Raw genomic sequence first — 27,195 nt, forward strand, 5'->3', positions numbered from 1 at the left:
TTGAAGTCTTTTCTTTCATTTTTTCGCTCGTTCGAGAGGTAGTAGGTCTCGCCTCTCACACGGCACTACTGGGACGGTCCAATTAAATAGATGTCGGGTGAACATTATTTTTGATGGTTTTATTTTCGTGGTGTGCTACACCTTCTCCGACCAATCTTTTTAAAAGATCGGCCCACCAACAGATCTAACATCAATTGACGTGTCCATTATTGCAACAAAGGTCTTGTTACAGTTTTTCAACAAATATTTACTTCATTGTTTTTTTAATGATTTTCTTTATTTTATTGACTTTTTTGAACACATGTCTAATTCTTTCACATATTCAGATGTTTCGCATTCATTTGTAATATTGTATATAAAACATATAAGTTTTCTAAATACGTGATTAAGTTTTTTGAACATGAAATATCAAATTTATTTCATAGACATTGTATTTTTTGCAGTACATCTATTTTTGAAACAGCATTATTATTTTTCAAATGCATGATTAATATTTTTCAAATACATGTTGCTGAACTTTTCCGAATACGTGTCAAAGATTTTTAATGAATCAGTTTTTTAATGATAAGAAACATTTATGTAGACTGAGTGACATTCTTTAGATTGTATAAACAGTTTTTAACATCTCACAAACATGGTTTCATTCATTTTTTTTTAATGGTACAAACCATTAATATGGAGTCTACATCATTTAAATGGTACGTTCCATTTATTAAATTACAAGAACCTTTTTAGATATTGTACAGTGTTTAAACAAAATGTCACATATATTTTTTGGAATACGTGAGCATTTTTAAAACGTCACATAGAACATTTTTGAATGGTAGATACATGTCCTAAAAGTTGAGCCAACATTGTTTACACTACATAAACATTTTTACATTTACAATGATCACTTTTAATATATTAACTAAATTTAAGTTAGTTTTTGATAATGTAAATAAAAGTTCAAAAATAAAAAGAACATCTGCAAAAGTAAACATGGTGAACTAACAAGGCTAATTGATCAGCCTAGTAAAGGTTGCCTAAAGGCGAGCAAAGTTATTGCCGCTCCCGTACAACCCCATCTACTCTGATTCTACGCTAGAGCTATGCGTTCCTATACCCAGCCGTGGATAATCCGGCCCGACCGGCCCTGTCTGAAATAGCCCGACCCGACCTGGTCTTGCCCACGGGACGGGGCTGGGCCCAAGTTTTGAGCCCAAATAACACGATGGGTGGGGCTTGTGCTTCACATATATGTGTTTTAGGAAAGAGGCCACGCGTGCTTTTTCAATGACGGGCTAGGCTTGGTCTTGAATTCTAGGCCCATAGGCCGGGCCTAGGTTTTTTGTTGCGGGCTTTTTTTAGGCCTGTACCTAAGCCCGGCCAGAGTTATGGCCAGGTATACGTGTCCATGGAGTGATTTCTCATTTCTATTACAGCTCGCCTACACCGCGTCGGTATTCAACAACTTGGCGTCATAGTGCTTTCCCCATTGCATCCGAGTGAGCAACATCCGTGCCATATGTTGCCATCTCGTGCCGCCACTAGCGATGCGAGGTTTTATAAGACCAGTCACAGTGAAGAGTAACTTACACTAGTAACATACATGCTATTTCGGAATATGTTACTACGTCCGTAGTGGATAGTAACATATGTATAGTATCATGCACAACTTTATTTATTACGTTATAGACTTATTTTATTTTGATATGTGTGATGTTACTCATTGAATAAGTAACTAGCTAAGTTACCCTTGAAGTTACTCCCACTCTGGCCAATCTAAGACTCCTCGGTTCTGAGGTTCGGAGGGCTCGAGCATTTCGGAAAAAACTCCACCGCAAGCGATCTCGACATGGTGGAAAGCTCTAATAGACACTCCATCATTCCTTTTCATAGCTACAACAAGACAATACCATCTAAATTGAACGATACACGAGCCAAGGAAAGAGACAAACGGGTTCAATGGGGCATCTACCCGTAGGAGTGCTGAGATTGGGCTATGCTTGGTATAGATAAACCCCATTGTATCCTCGTCGGTAGCAGCTATGCCATTTGTTGCCGCATGGTGCCACCGCAAGGTTTTAGAATAACGCGAGATGAGGGCCATCATATATAGTCGTGGCAGAGGGGGCACGTCATTCCATAGACTATCAGACAAAATCTCGTCTTGTACGAAATTAAAATACGCCACGTATCATTTTTTTTGTTATGGTTGTTGCTACGTCACACACTTAAACCGGATGAATAGGCCCGTCCTTGCATCTGGTTTTGCAAAAACTACACTATTTGATGAACACCCAACACAAAGCGTTCTAGTACCCCTGCCTGCCTGCTGACCTGCCCACCCAACCCAAGTCCAACCACCGATTGGGCGAGAACACAGACCAAGTGGTAAACCGATATCAGATTGAGATGCTGATTTTAATTAGGAGGGAAGGAAGGAAGGGATCAAGATCAAGATGAAGACGAAGATCAAGACAGCAAGTCGACGTGATTCACGCGCCCTAGCTAGCTTGAAAGCAACAGATGCCATGCCCCCATTTAATTTTCATTTCAGATTCCCGGCCGTGAATGAGCCTCTTTTCTCTCTTGCTTGCTGAAACATCGAATCATCTCAGCCGGACGATATTTTTTCAAAAAGTTATTCCCCTCGTTTTCTAAATATAAGTATTTGTAAAGATTATACTACAAACAACATACAAATGTAAATAAACATATTTAAAAATATAGATTCACTCATCATGTTTTATATATAGTCCGTAATGAAATGTTTTAAAAAAAATTATATTTAAAAACGAAGAGAATAGTAGTACGTTGCTTTTACACCAGGGTCTTGTATTGCGTTTTTGTTCCACTATGTTTTTCTTTATGCGCAAAAAAAAAACCTCAAATCTATTGAATAAGGATTTCGTACCATTGTATATATAAAACAATCATCATCAACATTTCGATATGGACACACGCCACCACAACACACGTACATACACAAGCCAAGATACATAACTGTTGAGGGCAACAACACCATCCCTAACACTACAAGAGCAACCGTAAACACGTCACCGCGAAGTGATTTAGCCGCATACAACGAACCGTGGGCTTCAAGGCGGCACCTTCTGCAAACACCGAAGCACCACCATCGCCCTATCCGAAGATCAAAGTTTCAAGTGGAGCACCACGACGGGCAATGAGACCCACGACGACGTCTTGAAGAAGGAAACAAGCTTCACCTTCATATTCAGCCGGCAATAGTTTGACCAACGATGACTTTTCTTATTAGCGGACAAGTAAATACTCCCATTAATTACTGTCGCACCCGCCATGCGCATCGCACGTGGAGAGCTTCCCAATGTCTTCGGGTCGTGGCACACGGCTCGAACTGCTCGCCCCCGCGAGTCGATACGGCAGCCCTCCTCGTTGAGCAGCGTGAGCCGCCGCGACGCGTCCCGGTAGATCACCTTGCCTAATCGGTATTGAGGCAACCCCGCCACCGTGAGATCAGGGACGAACCATGCCGGCCACCGCTTATCCTGCGAGGGTCGTCGTGTCGCTCCATCACTATATTTTCTCGTCGGTATCTATATTTGCCTGCGCAATAACCTGCTCCTATTTCTCACCTTACTAATAAAACCTTTTATGTGAATCATTCCTGCACCGAAATAGGTAGAGCAAACTAAAATGTGTATGGTCCTATGATATAGTCATCGTTCCCTAGCTAGTCCCTGCCCGATGGAGGACTAGTTAGTTGCGTTTGGCACCAGCAAGTCAGCAACAGATCAGCCCGTGATCAAGGACCATTCGCTAGCTCGCCATGTTTGTTTGTTGCATTTGGCTCCGTCGGAGATGATCAACGCCATCGCCATGTCTACACGCTGACCAGCTTATTGTGCACCTAGATCGGCCGGTGTGGCTGTGTGAGCGAGGTGTCGACACGTTCGTTTCCTGGGGTAGCGTGGGACGTTGACGGCGACGGCGACGAAAGCAACACATAAACGCATGGAGTGCACGGACACACACACACACGGCGTTCACGCTCGTTCGTTCGTTCTGATGGTCGCGTCATGTCGTTTTTGGAGGTTGATGGGTAGAGACGAGTAATGTTACATCTACAAAGGTTTATTTAAAAATGTTATTTATAAACTGATATGTAGGATTATGATTGATAATTGAAGGATGGACAACGCCTCCTTTTCAAAAAAAAAATTGAAGGATGAGGGTCTCATCTTCATTGAAAATCAGGGAGGCAGAAGAATTAATTTGAAAGGTTAAGTAAACTTTTGTAAGTCTTTGTAAGCATTATTGGATAGAGACCAGCAACATTGTGCGTCAAACGTGACATCTTCAAGACACAATGTCAATAATTAAACAAAAGGTAATTATTCAGTTCATTCATAAAAAAAGCCAAATAAAAATTGAGCCAAATAAAATACATGCATACTACTTCCTTCGTTCTTAAATATAAGACCTTATAAAGATTTTACTATAGATTACATACGGAGCAAAATGAATGAATCTACACTTTAAAATATGTCTATATACATCCGTATGTAGTTCATAGTGCAATCTCTACAAGGTCTTATATTTAGAAACGGAGGGAGTACTCAAAAAGCATGAGATGAGACTCATGAGTCAAGACAATACGATTGGCCTGACTATAACATATTCAATCAACGAAGACCACATCCACACAATCGTGCGTCACAAATAAATCCCAACAAAAACTAACGACATTGGACATGATCAAGAATATAGAATAGTCATACCAAGGCTGAGGCATGATCTGCATCATTGGAGTCATGAGAATAGAGTAGTCATAACAACGCTCACGCATGATCTGCATCTTTGAAGCCATGAGAATGGAGTAGTCACAACAACGCTCATCGAAGGCTCATAGAGCACGACGATATATTCGTCCATCGAGATGGACAACACAAGGGACGAGCAAGAGAATGACGTGCACATCGCCAGTCTTTCTTACTGTATAGACTGTAGAGAATGGCGTTTTGGAGGCCGTTATTTTTGAAAAATTCAAATTCAAATTTTTATGATTCAAAAAATTCTGAAAAAAAATATGCATGTATGTAAGGATGTAACCGACATGTGTGTAAAATTTCAGGTCAAAATACTTTAAAACGTGATCTGTACAAAAAAGACAAATTCATGGTCTGAAATGATGAATAGTAACATGTGTTAAACAACCTCGGATTTGTTTTTTTTGCACAGCCTCATTTCAACGTATTTTGTTCTGAAAATTTACACATTTGTGTATTATACCTTCATCTATCTATGTATTTTTTTCAGAATTTTTTAAAACATTAAAATATAGATTTTTACTGAATTTGAAGTTTGAATTTAAAGACCTCGAGTGAGCTGGGAGCCAAAAGCAATATTGGATAGACTGTATATCTATATAAAGCCATGGAATCCCGTGGTCTGTGGCCTCGTGTGATCGTACTACTACAGTAGACGCCTCTGCACAATCTTAACACACACGTGACTAACGTAAATACAAACGAAAAGAATATCTACAACTACAAGCGTGTAACCTCTAGCTAGCTGTTGTCATTAATTGCTTCCAATTACTAACTAGCACCGCATCAATCAGATTCAGTTTCAGATTCGGACTCAGAGCGCGGTCACCATGGCCGCAACAAGAACCAAGGCCATCGTCAAGGTTAATGCTGCCGGCCCGCGCCGGCGCCCCGCCGCCGCGGAGGTGTTCTCGAGCTGTATGGTGAAGTTGCATGTGCCGGTGGAGGGGTCCTGCCGCGTGCGCACGGCGAGCCCGTCGAAGCCGCACGCCTCCTCGCCCTGGTCCTGCATCTGGAAGTAGGTGTTGAATGCGTAGGAGGCGTTGCCGGCGGCGTCCATGCCGTTGCACGTCGACCCGTAGCTGAGCGAGGTGCAGTCGGCGTTGGTGCAGGCGTAGCCGACGTTGTCGCCGAGCCTGCTCATGTTCTCCGGCGGCGAGTTGGTGTTGAGGACGCACCACGCCCGCGGGAGGTAGTCCACGCCCCTGGCCCCCGTCAGCGCCGTGTTCCGGCCCTGCCCCGTCGGGTCCATGGCGTACTTGGGCTGGCCGTCGTAGCGCATCACGCCCCAGTGGCGCTCGAAGTTGCCCGGCGCGATGCTCTTCACGTCCTCGTCGATCAGGCTGAAGAGGTAGATCTCCATGTACTGGTTGGGCCGCAGTGGCGTGCCGGCGTTGCCCGCCAGCTTGCGGAACAGCCCCGCGTAGAAGCGCTGCGCGTAGGCGGCCGTGGCGTGCTTCTCGCCGTCGGTCGGCCAACCCACCTCGCCGACGACCACGGGCAGGCCGCCCACGCCGGCCTTGGCGAGCGCCGACACCAGGGTGTCGAAGTTGGCGTCGAACACGTTGGTGTACTGGATGCTGCCGTCGACCACGGGGCTGCTGGCACCGTCGAAGAAGGCGAAGTCGAGCGGGAAGTCGTCGTTGCCGTAGAGGCTGAGGTAGGGGTAGATGTTGACGGTGAAGGGCGCGCCGCTCTGGTTCAGGAACTGCACGATCTCCGTCATCAGGCCGGCGATCTCCGGCCGGAACCGCCCGGCCGACGGCACCGAGTTGTCCTTTGGGGACTCGTACACGTCGGCGTTCAACGGCACGGTGGCCTTGACGGTGTCGCCGACGCCGGCCTCGTCGAGCGCCTGCTGGATGTTGCGCAGGGCCGGGAACGTGACGTTCAGAAACGTGCCATTCAGGGACGACAGAAACGGCTCATTCCCGACGGCAACGTATCTGCAGGAAAGGGAATGCATTGTTAATTATTTTGGTAACATGGTTATCAAAACAAATTTGTTTCAATGATGTTATTATAAGCCAGATGGTTTTTTTTTCCAGATAAAATCATTGTTATTAACTTAAAATGTAGCATCCAACACCAACAACAGAAAATAAGTTTCAGTTTGGTCGGCTAATTCCACCTGCAAACTAATTTTCAGGCATGATGCAGGGCCAGGACAAATCGCATGATGTATGAAGATTCTTCTCCAACTGATCACCATTATGGAAGCAAAAAAAAAAAAAAAAAAAACCCTGCACTAAACAGTTTGTGCCCATGTTGTAGAATATCTTTATCTTAGCAGAAGGGCCACTGGAATCAGATCAAGTGCCCTGCTTTAGCAATAAGATAACTAATCCCTTTTAGGCGACAAGAATTCAGTGGGATGATCGATCCTCGAGGGTTCACTAGTGCGCACGCATGACAGATCGTTTTCAGAAATTTCTATCCAAGAACAACTTAGCAGATAAGTGCCGAAAGTTAGATTCTTCAGACATCAACTGGACAGGACAAATGCAAATATGCGATGGGTATGTGTAGGTAGCTTTATGTTGCAATAAGCTGATGCATGCCACTTTGCTGACAAAAAGCCTCCAATGAATGAATCAGCGAATTGGATATCCACATCATCCTATACCTATGGTAAGTAGTTTAGGCACCCACTGTGAATTACTCCCTCCGTTTCTAAATACTATAAGTCTTTTAAGCGATTTCACTAGATGTCTACATACGAAGCAAAATAATTAAATGTACACTCTAAAATATGTCTATATACATCCGTATGTAGTCCATTAGTGAAATCTCTATGAAGACTTATATTTAGGAACGGAGGGAGTAGTATCAAACAAGATAATGGTTTTGGACCGCATGCTTCACGCTCAAGTTTTTGGAACAGGAAAAGTAAAGCGAGATCTAGAATCAGGACATAAATAGTACTATCATTGTACACAAATCGAGAAGGTTGGTAAATTTCGTAAACTCATATAGTATTATGTACTCCTACATTTAAAGGAAGAAGAATAATGTAAACGTCACGATCAGAAATAATGCAAGCTGCAATTATAACACGATGACAGGTTGAAGCATCGATGAACAGCACTGGAAACACAAAATAAGCAGAGAGTTCATCCGAGATTTCTGAATCGAAGAGCAAGCGAGAAGAGGGTGGTCATATGGTGATGGATGGAGGGGTGGAGTGGAGGAGTACTGACCGGATGTTGACGCCGCCGTCGAAGTTGTAGGCGCTGACGTTCTTGTGCACCCACTCCCTGGCGGTGTCGTAGTCGGTCATCATGTCGAGCATGTTGTTGGGGATGGCCACCATGACCTCGATGCCGGAGCCGGCGAGCGCGCCCAGCGGCTCCGCGTCGGCGTCGAACAGCTTCACCTTCCTGATGCCATTGTCCTGCAGCATCCGCACCACGGTGCTGGGCGGCAGCTGGTGCGACGCCATCGTGCCCCAGTTCACCCCGAGCGCCCAGGCCGCCGGAAGCCCGACGACGGCGAGCAGCAGCAGAAGCAGCAGCGGCCGCGCCACGGCCACGCCCGCCATGATCGATCGAAGCACCAAGGCTAAGCTCTCAGCCACTGAATCACGCACGCACGCACGCACGCAGGCAGGAAGAGTTGACGAATGATCGGAGCAAGCACCAGCTGAGCTGAGCTTTTAGGAGTCGGGACACACACACGGACGGAAGAAGAGTTGAGGAATAAAACGCGGATTTTTGTTCCAGCTGGGGCACCAACGTACGTGTAGGAGGAGGAGAAAGGATGCGATTTGGATGATGGAGATGTGGGAACGATTTGACAATTTTTCTAGTGCGGCAGCTGCTTTTGTGAGGCGGGAAAAGGACGGCCGGTTTTGGATAGAACAGCACATCCGGACGTGCGTGTGATCACTGATGACCCAGCTCGAACCACATAGACATCGGAGGTCGGCCGGTGATGGTGAAGCCAAAGGCAGCTCTACAAAGTTTCGGTCGGTCAGACGGATACGAACGTCCGCTTTCGTGTTTGAGTCGACGCATGTGACCAACGCTGGTCCGACTCATTCTGACGGCGTGAGAAAAAAAAAAACGCTCGTCCTCCTCGCTCTCCGGATGCACCACCCTCCTCGCGGACGACGAACGGGGGCGTTGGCACGGTGCGATCGACTTCGCGATCGCCGGTCGCCTCGCCTCCTAAAGCTCGAAGGCGAGCCATCGAGCCCAGTTGGGCGAGTCAGTAGCATCCGCCGACGCCGCACCTCCTCCACGTGCGCCCTAGCCGACCGCGGCGCCGCCGACGTTGGGATCCTCTCCGGATCCAGGTGCCAGTCGTGCGGCAGGGTGGCGTCAGGGTACGGCAGAGGCACGCGGTGCTGTCAGTGCCACTCCACCTGGTGCACTGGCACGTCGACGCGCTGCCTTGGCCGGCGAGCTAGCGCCAGCAGAAGCGGGAGGAACTCTGACGGAAAAGGAATGGCGGGGGACTTGCCCTTGGCCTTGCTGCTGCCGGCACCGGAGAAGAGCCCCATCTGGCACGGTTTGGGTGGCCAGGGTTTGCCGGCGACGGGGGAGCGAGTGTGGCTAGATGAGGACCGGGGTGGCTGGAAGCGGATGAGGACGGCCCCGCCGCACGGTCGGCTTAAAAAGGACGACCGTCGTTGCTGACGCGTGGGCTTGAGGTCATAAATTAAGCTGACCAGGTAGGTCGCGGGTAGTTGGACGACCGCCAGATGGGGACGCGGCGGATAACGAGAAGGCGCGCGTTGTGTCCGTTCCGCGTCCGCGCCGACGCATTTGGGCCGCAAATGCATCGGCACAGACGAAAAGCGGACTCTATTTGGGTTTGGGTCGGCGCGTTGGGCCTCCTCTTTTGTTCGCACCGACCCAAACGGACGGTAGCGGACGAAATGAGTCGCCTAATTGGAGTTGCTCTTACTTCAACGCAGACACCACTGAACATTGACAAGTAAGCAGCAAGTATACAATCCATACAACGCTACATAAAAGATGAGCATTGTTGGCGTTCTGGGAATGGGGGTACCCAGACCTGCCTGTCTACGGCCCAGGGTTGGACCACTTCATCAAGCAAACCAACGGGCCCGACATCACTCAAGGCAAGGCCCTCGTGAGGGGCCAAGTCTCACGAGGAGGAACGGCATTGAGACCCGCAGGGGGATTCCTCAGGACCCTTCCGGAGCGGTGGATATTCCAAGGCAGGCCCAGCCTCAGGAGTCAAGGATGTCGCAGAAGAAGGACATGCGAGCAGCGGACAGTAGGACGGAGCAGATTCCCCTTTGGTGCAAAGGGGGCAAGGACAAACGCAGGTTCCCAAGACATCTTCTAAAGGTTTCCATTCTGGTGCAACAAGACTCTGGCCGTCCATCAGCAGAAGATTCGTCATCCCCGAGCGAGCCCCTGCAGCGCTGGAACCTACTTTGCAAGCGAAGACCACTTTTGAACAGGGGAAGCACGTTCCATTGCCCCCCTTCGAAGCCGTTGTGGGATCCCTTCCAGCCGAAACGATAAAGGAAGAGGACCGGGGCCGCCACTATAAATAGAGGATAGGTTGCTTCGTAGAAGGGGATCCGATCCGAACCGGCCGGTCCCGAACCATTCATTCACCCATCTTCACACCACTAAGGCCGCCTAGCCTCAGGAGGTCGAAGAACACTGTACTAGTTCATCCACCAGCCCCCACGAGAGCCAATCCACCAAAGGAGGAGTAGTGTTTTACGCTTCGCAGCGGCCCGAATCTGCATATATTGTTGTGTTTTGTGTTTCCCTCACCATCGAGTGAGTTCTTGTCGTTCCCATTGAGTAGCATGTTAGGTGAGGTTAGGCCGTGAGAGATCTTCGTACACGCCCCAGGGTTCGAATCTTTAGGGTTTTGCGGAGCCCGAAATCCGACAAGCATCACACGCGGTTCATCGGATCAATATTTTATCGTCGGATAAAAGAAGTATAATTCAGTGGAATTCAATGGCGGACAATGCAAATCCACAGTACAAACTACTTTAAACATAGTTATGATATAAACAAGACGAGAAAGGGCGTAGCAAATCACCATTTCCTCGTCGGCCCCTTCTCGTTCTAGTCACCGATGCGGCTATCCCCTCCTTCGTGTAGGCGTCGACGTGCGGTGGTGCGTCGTCGTCGGAGATGGAGGTGGAGCCACTCGTCAAATGGAGTCCGATCTGTAGCTTCGGCCCGATAGCCTGCGGAGCAGGCGTCCTGCTCCTTGGCATGGCGGGCCGCCTTCCCCTTCGTCGCCGCTTCCTTGCTTGCCTCGCACTCCGACAACTCGATGGCGAGTCAGAGTGCTTTGGCATTCTTACGAGCATTCGTTTCCGTCGTCATGAGAGGGTCGCGGAGGACCAACGCGAGGAGCGCGGTATCGTGATCGACCGACGTCGTCGCGCGTGATCGGCATGCGGTCAACGACTCCCCCGCTGTCGCCCTCTCCCTTGCCCAGGGCGGGCTGCTCGTGCCTCGGACTCAGGCATCCTCGTGCGTGCCGGCGTCTGCGCGTGCACGAGGACCCAACGGTTGTCAGGTACAACTTTCGGAACAGAGGGAGGTTGTCGACGTACCTGAACAACAGGAGCGGAGCGGCCAGAGCTGGGCGTCGAGCATGACGGGCCGACGACATCCCCGTCGCCGCGTCGGCACACGACGATTGCTGAGGAAGAAGATTTGTCGATGTCGATGCCGCCTTGGTCGAGCAACGACCGCGTCAAAGCGGTGCAGAGGGCGACCTCCTCCACATCGATGGTTGAGGCGTCGGATTCTTCACCGAAGCCACCGTTGCTTCCGTCACCAGCCTTCGGATCGGAGGGGAGGGGATCGGAAGTGTAGTAGACGGGCACGACGGTGAAGTGGAGTTCTAATTAACCAGTGTCTATGGTTTTTCGGATGAGGATATTTATGGAGTTTGGGTGGGTGAGGCTGGGCCGAGCAGACTTGGCAGACGCGCTTAAACGAGCTGAATTTGTGTTGGATACGAAAGGTATCGGTCAACCCAAGCATTTAAGACCCGATTAAGGCACCCATGTAGATCGTTTTTCCTCTTATCTTCTTTAGAGCAGCATAACAAACATCACTCTGCTTCGCAACAGTTTTGACAGTTGGAACAGGAAGAGTATCTGGGAAGCATCAAGCATGCATGTTGCGGCCGGAGTGCAACCTACTTGAACATGAACCCTCTTTATGTAAAGAACACTCACACCCGAACCCAAGCAAAATTCCCTTCTCCCCCATACGACCCTGTAATAGGATCGGATTCCACTGTCGACAGATAACGGAACAAAAATGTAAAAAAAGCATTCTCGTGCAAAACCAACAGCAAAAGAAACGTCTAAGCGTAACATGTACTTCCATTGTTCCTAAACGTAAGTCCTTTTACAGATTTCATCAGAGACTACATACAGATATGACATATTTTAGAGTATAGATTCATTTATTTTATTTTGTATATATTATGTAATGAGTTTTTTTAAAGCTTAGGCCCTGATTGGATTGTCGTGTTTCGTTCAAATACACCTGTAAAAATTACAGGCCTCGGTTGGTCGTTTCGTTTCTGGATGTAATTTGTTAAGCGGCCGGTAAGATACAAGCGTAAAGTAAACGCCTTTGTATTTAATTACAACCATTCCAAACGCGGCCTTATATTTTGGGGGCTGCTACGTGTCCACCGGCGGATGTTTAGTAAACATCTGCCACCTCAACAGTCGTCCGATCTACACGCACAACCGTCTGATCTCCGCGATCCGCGCGCAGGCTCCTGCCGACAACCAGTGATTCCTGAAACGACGATCGAGTTGCAGAAACATTCCCTTTGTTGCAAAAAGTAAACTTTAAACCCATTAATTCATGAAACAAAGGTTGAGTTTCAGAAACAATCGCTTCGTTGCAGATTTTTTTTTCCTTCGTCTTTCTGTAACAGGGGCCGTGTTGCAGAAATAATTCCTGGAACAACGAACGAGTTGCAGCAACAATTTCTTCAACTCTTGAAACAACAGCCGCGTTGCAGAAACAACGACCATGTTACAGAAAACTGGAGAGGGGATGAATGGCTGCAAGGTTAGAGGAGCGGAAGAGGAAGCAGAGGGGAAGAGACGCGAAGTGGCAGCTACGAAGCGAGGGTTGACCCAGGGCGAGGCGGGGCGAGCCGGCGCAGCGGCCGACGGCCGTGGGGGCGCTATTGCATGAGCATGTCGTTCCCTGCCAGTATGTGTACGACATCGATGGCCACCATTCGGGCCCAGCCAGTCTAGTCGTTCCGTCATGATTGGGTAGGCCACCGTCGGCGGAGTTACCTTTTACTTGGTCTGCAGCATATCACTTGTTGTGGTTTGGTTTCTGAAACATGTGACCAGTTGCGGAAATGGGAGTAGCTATAAAAACGCATTTGTCGACAGGGTTCCAAGAGATAAGGATGTAAGACATATGTGCGTGGCAAACACGGAACGCGGCAGATGTAAAAAAGAAAATCGATGGGTTGAACACCAGCTTTTTCCTTATATTTTTGTGTACTTGTCAACCGTGCTCAATCGTCCAAGGACGTGACGGTTGTCAATCCTTAAGATCGATCTGTGGCTGGGCACATCATCCTCGTGGCGCGCGCCAGAAGCATCGATCCACCGATGGTGTTTTTCGCCTGGTTTGACCACACACGACAGCCAGATCACGAGCTTTGGTAGCGTCCCTCCCACTACGACTCTGCCGAGGCCGAGAGGACAGCCGAAAACCGAAGACACGTAGGAGACCCAGTACCCATGTCGCTGTTTATAGCCTATGCAGCGCGTCGGCCAGAAAATAAAGAAGAAGAACTTTCTAGGGAAAATCCGTCCGGCCGAGATGATTCGATGTGGAAGCAAGCAAGAAAACAAGAGGCAAAAAAGAAAGAAGGAAAAGAGGCTGATGACGGCCGCCAATCCGAAATGAAAAATGGGGGGTGGCATCCCTTGTGTTTCGTGAGTGGGACGAATCACGTCGACTTGCTGCCTTGATCTTGATCTTGATCTTGATCCCTTCCTTCCTTCCCTCCCTGATTAAAATCAGCCAGCATTCTGAACCTGGTATCATCGGTCGTGGGGGTTTGCAACTTGGTCCGTGTTTTGCCAAATCGGTGGTTGGACCTGGACGGGCAGGTCGGCAGGGGTCGCTGTGTGCACGAACGCAGCTTCTCCTCTCCTCACCCCCCGTGTTCTAGTTCTAGAAGACTAGGACGTTTTGTGTTGGGCTCTCACCAAAGAGTGCATTTCTTGCAAAACCAAATGTGAGAACCCATTATTCATCCGATTTAACCATACGACGTAGCAACAACTACAAAGACAATGGTGCTCTGTGCCGTATTTTTAATTTGTCAAGGCCTAATGTTCGATGGAATGACGTCGTCCGCTGCCAAGGCTATATATGGTGGTCCCCACCCCCCGCAAGCCGCACATTCTTAGACCCTTTGGCGCAGCGGCAGAACCAGGTGGCAAACAAATGACATGGCTGATGTTGACGGTGATGCGATGTCGAAAGAGTAGTGGCGTCAAACGAAGCGCCGAATCGGGCTCCTACGGGTAGATGCCCCATCCAGATCGTCCGTTTCTTTTCGTGGACTGTGTATCGTCCTATTTGAATCATATTATTCGGTCTAGCTATGAGAAAGAATGTTGGGAGTGTTGAAGTGTTTGTTAGGGCTCTCGACCATGTCAAGATCGTGTGTTTGGAGGTTTCTTCGGAATGCTCGAGCCATGGGATAAACCTCGAAGTTTCGTGTAATACAACTAAGTTGCCAAAAATCCTCTCTTTTTCGGAGAGATCCCTTCCCGAGCCCGAGGCACCCTGTGTCGCCCTCCCCGAGCGAGGCGATCGAGCGGTTCCCCTCTCCTTCCCCTCCCAGCGAGCCGTCGCCGCCCCTCCCCCTCGCCGCTGCCGCCGGGGGGCGCGGCCGGGCGTTGCCCGCGCGGCGCCCCGCAGCTCGGCGATGGCGGCCCCCCTTCTTCCCCCGTCGCTGGATCCCGGCTCGGGCAGGTGGTCATGGCGACGGAGCCCCTCGGCCGGCGGCGCTCCGACGCGGATCTGGACGACGGCGGTGCGGAGGCGCGCCCTGGCATGCGGCGGCCGACGGCGCCCGACTGGCCCAGATCTAGGCCCTTGGGGCCCGATCTGGGTCGGGGCGGGCCTGCTGGGGGCCATAGTGGGTTGTCCTCCGGTGGCTCTGGCGAGCTCCTCGCGACAGGGACGGCAGCTGCTGTGCTGCTGCAGCGTGGCGGCGGAGCTTCACGGGCCCGTTCTGGGCTTGGCTGGACATTTGGTCTGGTGTGCCTCTGCTGCTATGCCCGGTCTGCTACTGCCTAAGCTGGTGGAGGTTGTTCCCTCCCTCGTGGATGCGGTGTTGTCGGTCCTGTTTACGGGTGTCTTGTTTGGATCCGACCGGCCTCGCTTCGTTGGTCGTGGTGAGACGACGGCGGCTTCCTCGTGACTGTGTTGGTGCATGTTGGTGGGCGGCGGGTGTGGTGGAGCCGTAGGTTGGTCCTGGGTGGCGGGTGCGAGGGGTCGGGAGAAATCCCTGTCGGATCTTGCCGGCACCAACGCGGTGACGCCTGCGGGCGCCACCATCCTTCTTGAAGGGCGTCGGGTGACCCTCTCACCTCACCGCCCACTGTGTACCGGGAGAAATCCTAGGATTCCTCCGGGCAACAGCGTCGACATCGTCGCATTCCTTCTTAAAGGTGGTGCTTGGTACACGACAACTCGGTGGCTTTGGAGCGTGGTGGTTATCTTCAGTGGGCACAACGGTCGCGGGGAGTCGTAGCTTTTGTTGATCCTGCTTTGTTGGCATTTTTTTCTTATTTTCTTTTGTATTTTCTTTTAGACGTGCTTGTGCTGTCCGCTCCAGCGGTGTTGGGGATGTTATATCTGGTGGTTGCTATATTCATATAGCGGGGCGAAACCTATTTTGAGAGATGGGATAAGCATCAAAGTCGAGGAGGAACTGGATGTCATATATATATATATATATGATGGACAACCTCTCTCTCTCACTTGGCTAACAAGGTTTCGAAAGTGTGTTTGGATGACCCAAAGCTTGAGACCATATTTTGTGAATTAGAAGCTTCTGTTTGAACATCCAAATCACACAGGTTGAAAAAAATCAAAAGTCGTCTAAAATGCGAAGATAACCCTGTTTCCCCACGTGAAAGAACATCTTATTTCCTGACTGGAATTTGGTGTACAATAAACTTGACTAGAGGATTAATATGGTTATGAAGCATACAAACATCAGGTTTGTCCATGAGGTTGAAAGCAAAGGTGGAAGTCGGCCCCCTTAATTAAAAAAGAGAGAAGAATGACCACACATTCAAATTATGCATCTCATTTTTTCCTTTGATTCACTCTATGGACACACCGAAAGCGCCTTTTGAAGCTCGGCCTTCATGGATGTCGATTTTTAAAAAATCCAAAATTCATGACACTCAAGCGATCAAACACTATAGCGAAACGGAATGTAACAAAGCAATGTAGCGAACTGTTAGAGCTTATCTAACAGAGCCGGTATAATGCCCGATCCATTAAATAATCGTTAAAATACGGGTCCGCGTGGAAAAAGCTGCTCGAGCAGACCTCGTAAACGCGTCAGACATGTAAAAAAAATTGAGGGGCGCGGTAAAATCCCACCTTCAACCCATGAAACGCAGGTTCTCTCCTCGACCCAACGGTGCCCTGTATCGTAGAAAAGCGATTGGCGGGAGGTCATAGAAAAGCGATTGGCGGGAGGGACATTTCAGCCCGCGCGCGTTCCCCACCCCCTCCCGCAACCGCCCTCCATCGTTCCGCCCGTCCGCCGCCGGCTATTCCGGCCATATCCACGAATGGAGTCACGCCGCCGGAGCGCCCCTCAACTGGTTCCACCTAGCCGCTTCACCGGCTCCTCGGATCCGCCGAGTTGAACCGCCCACAGTCGCCGTTGCCGCTCTGAGCCGCCAGTGAGCATTGTGCTTGTGCTTTTCAGATGCGATATGCATTGTTGGTTCATGCGGCGCTCATATTTGTGATTTTTGATGGAATTGGACCCTCGCGCGGTTTTTGCTCGAGGATTCGTCCGATTCAGACGACTCAAATATTGAGGATTCGTCCGATTGGCAAAGGGCTGGATAGTAACAGATTCCATTTTTTCATTGTTTCATTTAATTCATGTGTGATTTGTATTCGAAACAAGTTTTGCAATGAATTATTTAGTTTGCTTCGGCGATTTCAATAATTATTGTAATTTGGATGATTGTTGTATTGTAATATTAACATTCTATCTTATATTAAATTAATAATTCTAAATATGTGGCATATGTGTCAAATTTAAATAAAAACTCATCTGTTTAGCGGGTTGGCGCGGGCTGCAGCCGAGCAGACCGAAATATCAAAACTGTAAAACTGAATATTCGCGTTTTACAGTTCCGATATGCGGGGTCTGCACGGCCATAGGCCGCGCCAGTCTGCAAAACCGTTTTTCCGCGAACTGTAAACGAGCTTTGCGGGCCGGCGATATACGAGGTCTGCTGGAGATGCCCTTATTGTAGTGAATAATTTTGAAAACTGAACAAGATTTGAAAGTTCAAACATATTTTTAAAGTTTCAAACATATTCTTTAAATTTCAAACATATTTTTTGAAAAGTGAAGATTTTCATAACCGAACATTTTCCAAAAATGCAAACGTTTCTTTGTAAATATCATTTTTAAATTCCTTTCTTTTGAATGTGAACAAAATTTGAGTAATTTTTTTGATTTATTTTTTTCTTAAAAAAATACAAACTTTTGAAATTATGTACTCCATCCAATCCAAACGAATGGACGTAGCTTTAGTATAAAGTCGTACTAAACCTTCATCAATTAATTTGGATCGAAGGGAGTACATTTTTGGAAATATGAACAAACTTGATTTTATTTTTATTTTTTTAGAAAAACAAACATTTATTTTTCAAATTGAAACCCTATTTAGTTGTAAAAAAGAAAAGAAAAACCTGCAGAACCAGTTAAGAAAAACAACAACAAAACTATCAGGATCTTTCTAGAAGGTTTTCAAACCAGAAAAAACTGGAATGGGATCTTCTTCAAAACCAAGATCGGTATAATAACACTTAATGGGCCAGGCCAGTTCGTTGGACAGCTTGCCAGCTTTGTTCAGCAGGGCGACAATCGGCCGCACAGAGCAGCATATGAGAAATGCAGAGTACTTACATTGTTAATGGGAAAACCTATTCACAGCGACAGCGATGCTAGCAACAGAAGCTAGGTTTCAGCTACAGTCAGATCGTCCCACCGGTTCAGGAAAGGTTCCATTCGTTTTTCTCTGGTTTTGGGAGAAGGTTTCCTGAACCATTTTGTTTTTCGTTTCTTTTTTCTTTATGCTTTTCTGTTTCTTTTTCTTTTCTGTTTCCGTTACCAAAAATGTTTGGCATTTTCAAAAATATTCTTCAAATACAAAAAATGTTTTTAAATTTTCAAAAATGTTTTTGTATTTTTGAAAAATGTTTCAAATTTAAGAAATTTATCTTTTGCAAACTTCGTTCATAAATTCGAAAAGTATTTGGGATTTTCAAAAATTATTCTTTAAATTAGAAAAATGCCTTTGCACTTTTTTAAAAATACTCTGGATTTCTCAAAAAATGTTTGGCATTTTCAAAAATGTTAGAAAATTATTTTTGATTTTAAAATTTGTTCATGATTTCAAAGGGTTTAAATAATTGTTCGTGCTTCCAGATTTGTTTCAGATCTTTCATAATTGTTCTCGTTTTTAAAATTTGTTCTCAAGATTCCAAAAGTGTTGATGCTTCAAAAATTTGTTCATGCTTTCAAATTTGTTTTCCATTTTAAAAATGTTCAAAATTGTTCGCGCTTCCAAATTTGTTTGGGGTTTTTCAAAATTATTCTCTGTGTCAAAATTTTATTCTCAAGATTCAGAAAAATGTTCGTGCTTAAAAAAATTGTTCGCGCTTCCAAATTTGTTTGGGGTTTTTCAAAATTATTCTCTGTGTCAAAATTTTATTCTCAAGATTCAGAAAAATGTTCGTCTTTAAAAAAATTATTCGCGCTTCCAAATTTGTTCAGAATTGTTTAAAATTGTTCTCAGTTTCAAATTTGTTCTCGAAATTCAAAAAATGTTCATGCTTTACAAATTTGGTCAGGATTTTTCAAAATTGTTCTCCTTTTAAAAATATTGTTCTCAACATTCAAAAAATGTCCATGCTTTAAAAAATTGTTTGCACTTCCAAATATGTTCATGATTTTTTATAATTGTTCTCAGTTTCTACATTTGTTCTAATTTTTTTTTTAAATCACTTTAAAATTTTGTTTGCGCTTTCAAACTTGTTCGGGTTTTTTCAAAATTGTTCTCCTTTTTAAATTTTTGTTCTCAAGATTCAAAAAGTATAAATGCTCTAAAAAATTGTTCACGCTTCCAAATTTGTTCATGATTTTTCAAAATTGTTCTTCAAATTCTAAAAATGTCCTTGCTTGAAATATAAAAAGAAAAGGAAAAATGAAAGAAAAAATGAACCAAAAAAAGGAAATAAACAGAAAAGGAAAAAGTAACAGAAAAAAGGAAAAAAAACTGGGTCGGCCCAGTCGGGTCGCCCCCCTGTGCGGCGCTGGAGTCCCTGCCGCAAAGAGCGACAGGTAGGAGATCCCTTGTTAATGAGCTCTTTGCAAAATTGCCCCCCCTGAACGTGCGTTCAAAGCTTGTAGCAAGCCAATCAACGTGAAAAAGAGAAATACTTAACTTCAAAGCCCAACTAGTAGTTACTTAGCCCACTATTGAAGGGAAACAATCAATTTCATCTTGGAAGCACCCATTCCTCAAAAATAAAAAATTGGAAGCACCCTTCAAAACATAACAAGAGAAACAACCAGTTTCATCTTGGAGGCACCCCTAAAAAAGGTTTCGTCTTGCAAGCTAACCAAAGATTTCTACCCCAATTTTTTTCCTAACAACTTGCACAAGCTACTCACTATTGGCCCTTCCTTGTGTTGTCATTCTTCGGTTTCAATGAATGGTCACATGTACCGACACACCAAGACATAACTTCCTTGTGTGGAATAAAAAATGAGCTAAGAGATAGAACCCAACAAAAACAACAACCGATTAGGCACTTCACACCATCCGATATCCACCCACCCAGCAACAACTCGGTTACGACGAAGTGGCGCTACAAGCTCTATACATTGATCTTATCGTCCTTCGCAACATCAAACTTTTGGGTGACCTGGGCGGAGAAAGAGACAATGAGAGCAAAGAGAGGATAGGTTTAATTAGTGGCATCAACTCATAAAGGACAAAACAATATATCATGCCAAAGCAACATGAGTAGGGCATTTCGGAGACCAAGATCCATCAAGGCGTCTCTTTGAAAAAATCTTAATTTAAAATTTTTAGTTTCAAAAAAATCTGAAAAATACACATGTTTGTAAGGATATAACGTGTATGTGTGTAAAATTTTAGGATGAAATACCTTGAATTGCAAGCTGCACAAAAAAACCTATAGAGTTCGAGGATGAACAGTACATATGCTAAATAGCCACAAAATCGTTTTTTTAGCTCTCATTTTAGCATATTTTGACTTAAAAGTTTGCACACATGTACGTTTTGTATCTAGGTATATGTGGATGGGAAATGTATGCTTTTTTGTTGATATGGTAGTATTATTCATGCATTTAGTTCGAACGAATGGTACAAAGGAAAAATAGAGAATTTTTTCCTTTGATTCTTGTTACAAAGAAATACACAGGGATTTAAACATTTACTTGGACCTTAATTTATAAATTCTAATGTCTGAAAAAAGACTAATACCCTTAGTGGCAATAATAACATTCTAGGTATACATTTTCATGGGTTTTGACTTGAACTGAACCATGTTTTACATGATTTCTATGCTTTCCCACTTCATGGCATGCAATTGACGGAAATCTAGTGTTTACCAATTTTCTGTTTTTCTAAATCATGACAACCAAATAAGCCCTTCTAAGGGCTCCCTTTATTCAAAGGATTTTCATAGAAATTTTGGAGGATTGGAATCTTTAGGTATATTTTCTATATTGGTTGTCCATAGTATTTTTTCCTAGGGATTTCTTTGTACTACTTTTCATAGGATTTTAGCATCCACTCAAACCTCTTCGAAAGAATCCTTTGTTGTTGTTTTCCCGCAACAAAGAATCCTTTGTTTCTCTATGATGCAATCAAACGAACCAAACTCCATAGGATTGAGATGAACATGACATTATAATCTTGGGAAAATCTATATTTTAGCGTGCGCACAATCGCGCTCCAGTGCGGCGGGTTGTGATTCGCACGCGGAACCGTGAGGACTGTTTGATCCACGGTGTTACGTTTGCATATGTCAGGAAATTACGCTACACTAGGGGGTAGACCTGCTACACCGGTATTGTTGTTCTACGCTATAGTGACATGATGTTACAAGGCACGAAATTACGCTACACTAGGGGTAGACCTGCTACACTGGCATTGTTGTTGTATGCTACAATGATATGATGTTACATGGCATGTGCATTGCTTGTCATAGTGTTTTTTTTAACTAGCATGTCCTTCTCTCTCTCTCAAACATGAAATGAGTAAAGTTTAATTACCAGGCTTCATTAGTGATTAGTTACCTACTAGTATATGGCAACTAAGCATGTTTTATTCTGGCAACAATGTAAATGTAAACATGTTTAAACCTGTAACTAGGTACTTGTAATTTACCAAAACTTGTTACTGAGTGGTACTTTTTTGACATCTAGGTTTGAAAACATGCAACCAAGTACACATAATTTGACACTTAAGCGTGTTTCAAATTTTGGCAACTAAGTAGTTGTGTAATGTGGCTAAGTATGTTTAAATATGACAGCTAAGCATTTTGCAACATGACAACTAAGTACATTTAAATTTGACATCTAATTTTGAAAACATGCAACTAAGTACATATAAGATGACAATTAAGATGTTTAAATTTGGCAACTAGCACTTTAAACTTGGCAACGAAGAACAACCTATCAATTTAGGGTCAAGGAGAAAAGACAATGGTATTTGACAGTTGCATGCAACGTCCGTGGATGGATTCGAGGGCCCTGTTCTTTTGCATTGCAGCATAGGGACACGAGCTTAATGTAGGTCCCGTTACTTTTTAGAACACCTTTTCGTCGGTAGTCTACAACCACACACAGTTTTTTTTCTTTTGCTCTGTGAGCTTGCAGCGAGACACAGTATCGAAGTGATTAGTAGCCGCCGCACGGTAAGACTGGTATGCGTAATCAAGTCCTACATATAAGATTATATGTATTTTTTAGTTCTCTGCGAATCAAAGAGGCCCTAAACAGCAGGCCGCAGGCTTGGGCCGTTTTCCCGGCCTGCACCCATCCCCCAAGCGGGCCATGCCGGCCTACGTGCGTCACTTCCCGGCAAAAGCCCCCACCTTATCCCCTCGCTATCCCCTGCCTCCTCCATTTCCAGCTCCACCACCTCTCGCCGGCGTCCCTCCCCTCCCCCTCCCCCTCCTCTCCCGCCGGCCACCGCCGGGCCGCACACAATGGTGGCGCCGGCTTCCATCTCCACCTTCTCCTCCTCGTCATCTTCCTCTTCCGTCGCACCCAGGACCCACCGCCGCGGCCTCCTCGCGGGGCGTGCGCCGCTGCCGCCGGCCCGGACCGTCGCCTCCTCCCGCGCTCCGCTCGTTGTGTCCAGCCCCCCGCCCACGCCAGCGCCAGCTCCCGCGCCCGCTCCGGGGCAGGCCAAGGTCGACCGGTCCGGCCGCTTCTGCAGCCCCCGCGCCGCGCGCGAGCTCGCGCTGTGAGTGTGCTCCTTCCCCTAACCAGCTTTAATTTCTCTCCCGGTTCTTGGTTTGGTTTGCGGTGCTCATGGATCCGATGGACGCTGCCTGCCACCGTTTGTTGCAGGATGGTCTCCTACGCGGCGTGCCTGGAGGGCGCCGACGTGGTGCGCCACTTCGACCGCAGGGTGGCCGCGAGAAGAGGTAGCCCGCCTCTTGATTCTGCTGCTAATCCGTGTGTGTCCAGCTGCTCGGGTTCACAGTTCATTTCGATTTACTTGTGGATTTTAGTGAGCTACCCCTAGTGGCCTAGTCTTCCTGCTGGGTAGAAGATTTCGTTTGCTATCTGTCCTAAATTCTGAACTTTTTTGCAGAGCCTGGCTATGTTTTCAACAAGGCGTGCGTGCAGAGCTACAATTTCATGAGCTTCTGTGGGGGGCCTCTGGAGGTCGCGACAGAGGAGGAGGCCGAGAAGCTCATGAGTCAGAATGAGAAGGATTCGGCAAATGGTAATGGCTATGACCATGCAACAACTTCACTCTTGAAATGCTAATCTGACTGAAACGGGAGCTGCAAGCCTGCAACTTGCTGAATGTGCATTGGGAATATGAAACGTTATGCAGCTGTGTAACTATTTGTAGAAGAAAACATGCTTGTGCATGGGGAGGGTTTAACCTATCGCAAATGAACCAGGAGGTTAAATTGCTGTATGCATTAACACGCAAAGGGCCAAACTTGTATTGATGACCTCAAATCCTGATCTTGTGAACTCTTCAGAGAACTTGATCACTGTTGCAGATTCGATGTTAGCATTGAAAGACCGTGTTCCTTATATGTCCTAGGATAAGGATATGCCGTGTGCTTTTCATGCTTTGTGCAGTATTGAGTAAATAATCATGCTTACTTGGATAAGGGTATAATAATGCACGCGCACACAAAATAAGAAGGAAATGATGGAAAATTTCAAGTTGCTGCTAGGGTAAATTTTGAGCATTGAAAGTTGAAGATAGAAGAAAGATTGGACCATGACTGAAGATACCTAAAAAGTGTGTGTACCCTAAAAGCTTGCCTTAACCTGAATCTTGACATGTAATTGCTTCAAGGTTCAAGGATAAAATATAAAAGCAATATCATCTAGGCATCACCCTTATCTGGCCGACTGGGCAGGGTTCCATTTGTTTTGCGATGCCAAGTATTTTTCTCCTTGGAAGACAATATGTAGCCTCCACTTTGTCTTGATCATATGATTACATTTTGGTTATGCTTTGAACCGAGATCAACCTAAAAATCGTAGGTCTCATTAGTGTAGTAAGTATAGTAAAAGCTATCTGAAACAGTAGGAATTGACAAATTGCTTATTTCATGCTAGTAAGTTACCGATTTGGTCAATACCAGTTACGCATTAATAAACCGTGTGGGCATGTTTCATACCTCGTGTCAACTGTGGTATTGACACTTTATGCTATAAAAAATGTCTGAAAAGAACAGAGTATTTTGGAGGAGCTTTCTGTAGAAGTTGCTCCAGTAGTGTTTAGTTCTTTTGAAAAGAATTTCGCATAAGTTTGCTTAATTATTTTTCTTGTAATTCAGAAGCAGAAGTTCTTTCGGCTCCTCCAAGGCTGGTGTACAACAATTTTGTGTTACGGTATGATTAGATATAGTCGAATATCTATGTAATGCTTGTTCAGGTTTCTTGCAAAAAGTACCTTTGTAATTAGACATTTTCTGTTACAGATTGGCCCGGGACATGTTAGTGGCAGTTGCCAGTGGATGGGATCAGCATGTTGAAGTCATCAACAAAATAATTCCCCAACATTGGAAGGTTGATACTTGTTTCACAATTTGAATATTGGTCCATCAAACCCCTGCAAGTGTGCCTCAAGTTGCTCATATGTTTATAAGTTCAGTCCAAAGGCATGTATTGTCAGGCGTCCAAGTTCAAACGTGTTTTACTAGTCTGTGGCATCAAATGCTTTTGGCTGAGTGCACGAAAAAATCATGACGCACATACCAGAAAGTGAATGAAACTGGATGTTTTTTTAGGATAGTTTGTTTGCTTTTACCTATTCAGTGTGCTGGAGTAGGGTCTCTCAATTTTCTTTTACAAAATTGGCATAATTTGTTTTTATTTTGAGTGTGTTGGAGGATGTCTTGTTATCCCAATAATGTGCTAGTGATTCAATAAGCAATAGGAAGCTCAGGTGTGTGGCATGAGTTTTGGTACAACTACTTTCTTGAAATATCTGAACTATTGCCACCATTTTTTTTGGCTCGCTCCGAAAGCTCACCAGCTCAGTTACTTTATGTGAAATAATGGCTTGCTTGCTGAACTTATGCCTGTAATTTATCACCAGTTCAGTTACTAATTTACCTAATCCCGTCTTGCGCTCTAGTTTGCTTAGTAAGTTGCATCAATATTTTTTTGCTCATTCCTTGAACATTTTCGTTGGCAGGATGAACCTGTTGCAAGGATCCTTGAACTCTGCATCCTTCATATTGCCATGGCAGAGATGACATCGAAAGGAACTCCTCACAAAGTTGCCATTAATGAGGTTATATTTTCTCTGCCTGTCCTTCATCTATCTTCTATATTTAAATAGCTAGTCCCCACTAATTTATTTCTCTCAGCATGCACACATGCCACCTAAGCATGAATGAGAAAGGTCCACCTCAACATGCAAATATGCACGAGAAAAGACTCACCTCAACAATTAAATATTGTGAATCATATGTATTTTAAATTTTAGTTCTTATATAACTCTTAATTTAAAGCTCCTATCATACAACCAAATCTAATCAAACTATATTTCAACCAACTCCGGCAGCAAGGCGTGGTATCATCTAGTATCTATGGTTTGGGCATACACGCATTGAATATCTGCGCCCTCTTGTTCATTATTGTTCAGGCGGTAGATCTGGCAAAGCGGTTTTGTGATGGAGGTGCTCCTCGGGTGATCAACGGATGCCTTCGAACATATGTGAAGGACCACATGAGCAATGGCACTAGTCAGACAGCTGAATCAAAGCCATAAAGTTTCTGTAAATATGTATTACACGGGAGGTTCAAACTAGTCCTGGCTTGAAAAAAGGATTGGCAGTTGAAACTACAGAAGCACAGATCCCATTCAGTTGTTTTATTGAATGGTGAACCTGGAAGTAGTTAAAGAAGCTGGACTCGTGAAGATCTAGAAATATCCTCAAATGTTTAACCGGTCCAGATGCACAACCTATGTGCCGATGATGCACACTCGCCTGAAGCAACCGAAGGGTACTTACTATTTCTAACAGCTTTTGCACCCGCTGAACCCTGTGATTCATTCGATGACAAGTGTTGTAAACTTTTATGTGAATGTAAGATTGTACATTTCTGAACTCGCAGCACCACACTGGTCCTGCTCAATAGTTAGAAAGGCGGAATTTAGAGAGGATATTTGTAAGATACATGCATTCTAAGGTTTGGGTATGATAGTTTACAACTTTATTTGCATGGTGTTTTCTATCATATTTTTTAAAATTTATATGCCCCCAAACCTGTTAGTTTTTTTGTTTCCTAAGCAGACAATTGTTATGTTTGTTTATTCGAGTTCTCCTATGTTTTTTTTCTTCTTGGTGGCAAACTATAGCCCTCCAAAGGGGGCTAAATTATCCATTAACATCCAAGGCAATGCACAGACAGAAGTTCCCCAGTAGGGAGAGTCATGGCTTCAAGAGCCATTTTAGTTTTACATGAAGCTTCACTGCATCTGAAACTACAACAGGAGGTAGACTGTTGCCTAAAAGCTCTCTTCGCAAGAGAATGAACTATCAGAGACCTTGAAGGAATTCATAGAAGAAGCAACACGAAAGAAATTTGCTAGAATTGGCCAGCAAGACATTAGCTTCAGCCGCCTCGGTGAAAACTTTGCAATCCGCGAGAAATGAGACATCGGTTCAACCCAAAGTGTTGATAGTAGATGCTGCTAGGAGCAAACCATGATCTTCTGCCTGCAACAGAGCTCACATTCGCAAAGATGGCCTGCACAAAAAATGTAGTGATCAGAAGAAGGCAATTTCAGCCACACTCCCTAGATTGCTAGATTACCCGCCTGGGAAGGGTCGAAAGCTGCGTCCACAAAAGCCAATGATCCCACGGGGCAAATAGAAACATTGCAAGAGGAAAGATAAACATACGAAGTATTCTTGGGGGTTAAACATTTTCCCTCTATAGATTCATTAATGCATGCAGAAAGAAGAGATTTGGTAGCAAAGTGGACTTGCATGGGAGTTCAATTTATTTTGTTGAAGAGAAAACCATTGCGAGCTTTCCGAATATAAGAGTCAACATCTTATCTAAAGAACACTCAGGGTGGAGAAGGATAAGACTATAAGAGAGATTGAATTATAGTAGAGGGGTAAGCATTCGGGCGATTGGATCATAAGCCACACTTTAAAATTAAGGGTGGGGCCGTTGGGGCCACTGTTCATTGAAACAACCCTGGAGCAAATCATCCAACCTCTTGTAAAGTGGGGCAAATCATCCAGTCCCTTGTAGGGTGATTGGATCATAAGCCACATTTTACTTCTCCATTTGATAATTTTCTACCCCCACCTGAGATTGACGGATGGATCCGGGGCACTGATCA

General features: G+C 45.5%; 2 protein-coding genes across 2 annotated transcripts; one reads left to right on the top strand and one right to left on the bottom strand.

Moving 5' to 3' along the window:
* Positions 1–5,371: 5,371 nt before the first annotated feature.
* LOC123446930 (glucan endo-1,3-beta-glucosidase 8-like) lies at positions 5,372–8,593 on the bottom strand. The gene is made up of 2 exons (XM_045123475.1): positions 7,994–8,593; positions 5,372–6,739 (listed from the first exon to the last, which is right to left on the bottom strand). The coding sequence occupies exons 1-2, from the start codon at positions 8,332–8,334 to the stop codon at positions 5,608–5,610; spliced, it is 1,473 nt and encodes a 490-aa protein (XP_044979410.1). The 5' UTR covers positions 8,335–8,593; the 3' UTR covers positions 5,372–5,607.
* Positions 8,594–22,255: 13,662 nt separating this feature from the next.
* Positions 22,256–26,060, top strand: LOC123446932 (transcription antitermination protein NusB). The gene is made up of 7 exons (XM_045123477.1): positions 22,256–22,593; positions 22,701–22,777; positions 22,948–23,082; positions 24,164–24,218; positions 24,308–24,395; positions 25,027–25,125; positions 25,480–26,060. Exons 1-7 carry the CDS (start codon positions 22,334–22,336, stop codon positions 25,603–25,605), a joined length of 840 nt encoding a protein of 279 aa, XP_044979412.1. The 5' UTR covers positions 22,256–22,333; the 3' UTR covers positions 25,606–26,060.
* Positions 26,061–27,195: the final 1,135 nt, after the last annotated feature.

Source organism: Hordeum vulgare, chromosome 4H (genome assembly GCF_904849725.1).
Source record: "Hordeum vulgare subsp. vulgare chromosome 4H, MorexV3_pseudomolecules_assembly, whole genome shotgun sequence".
NCBI classification, from domain to species: Eukaryota; Viridiplantae; Streptophyta; class Magnoliopsida; order Poales; family Poaceae; genus Hordeum; species Hordeum vulgare.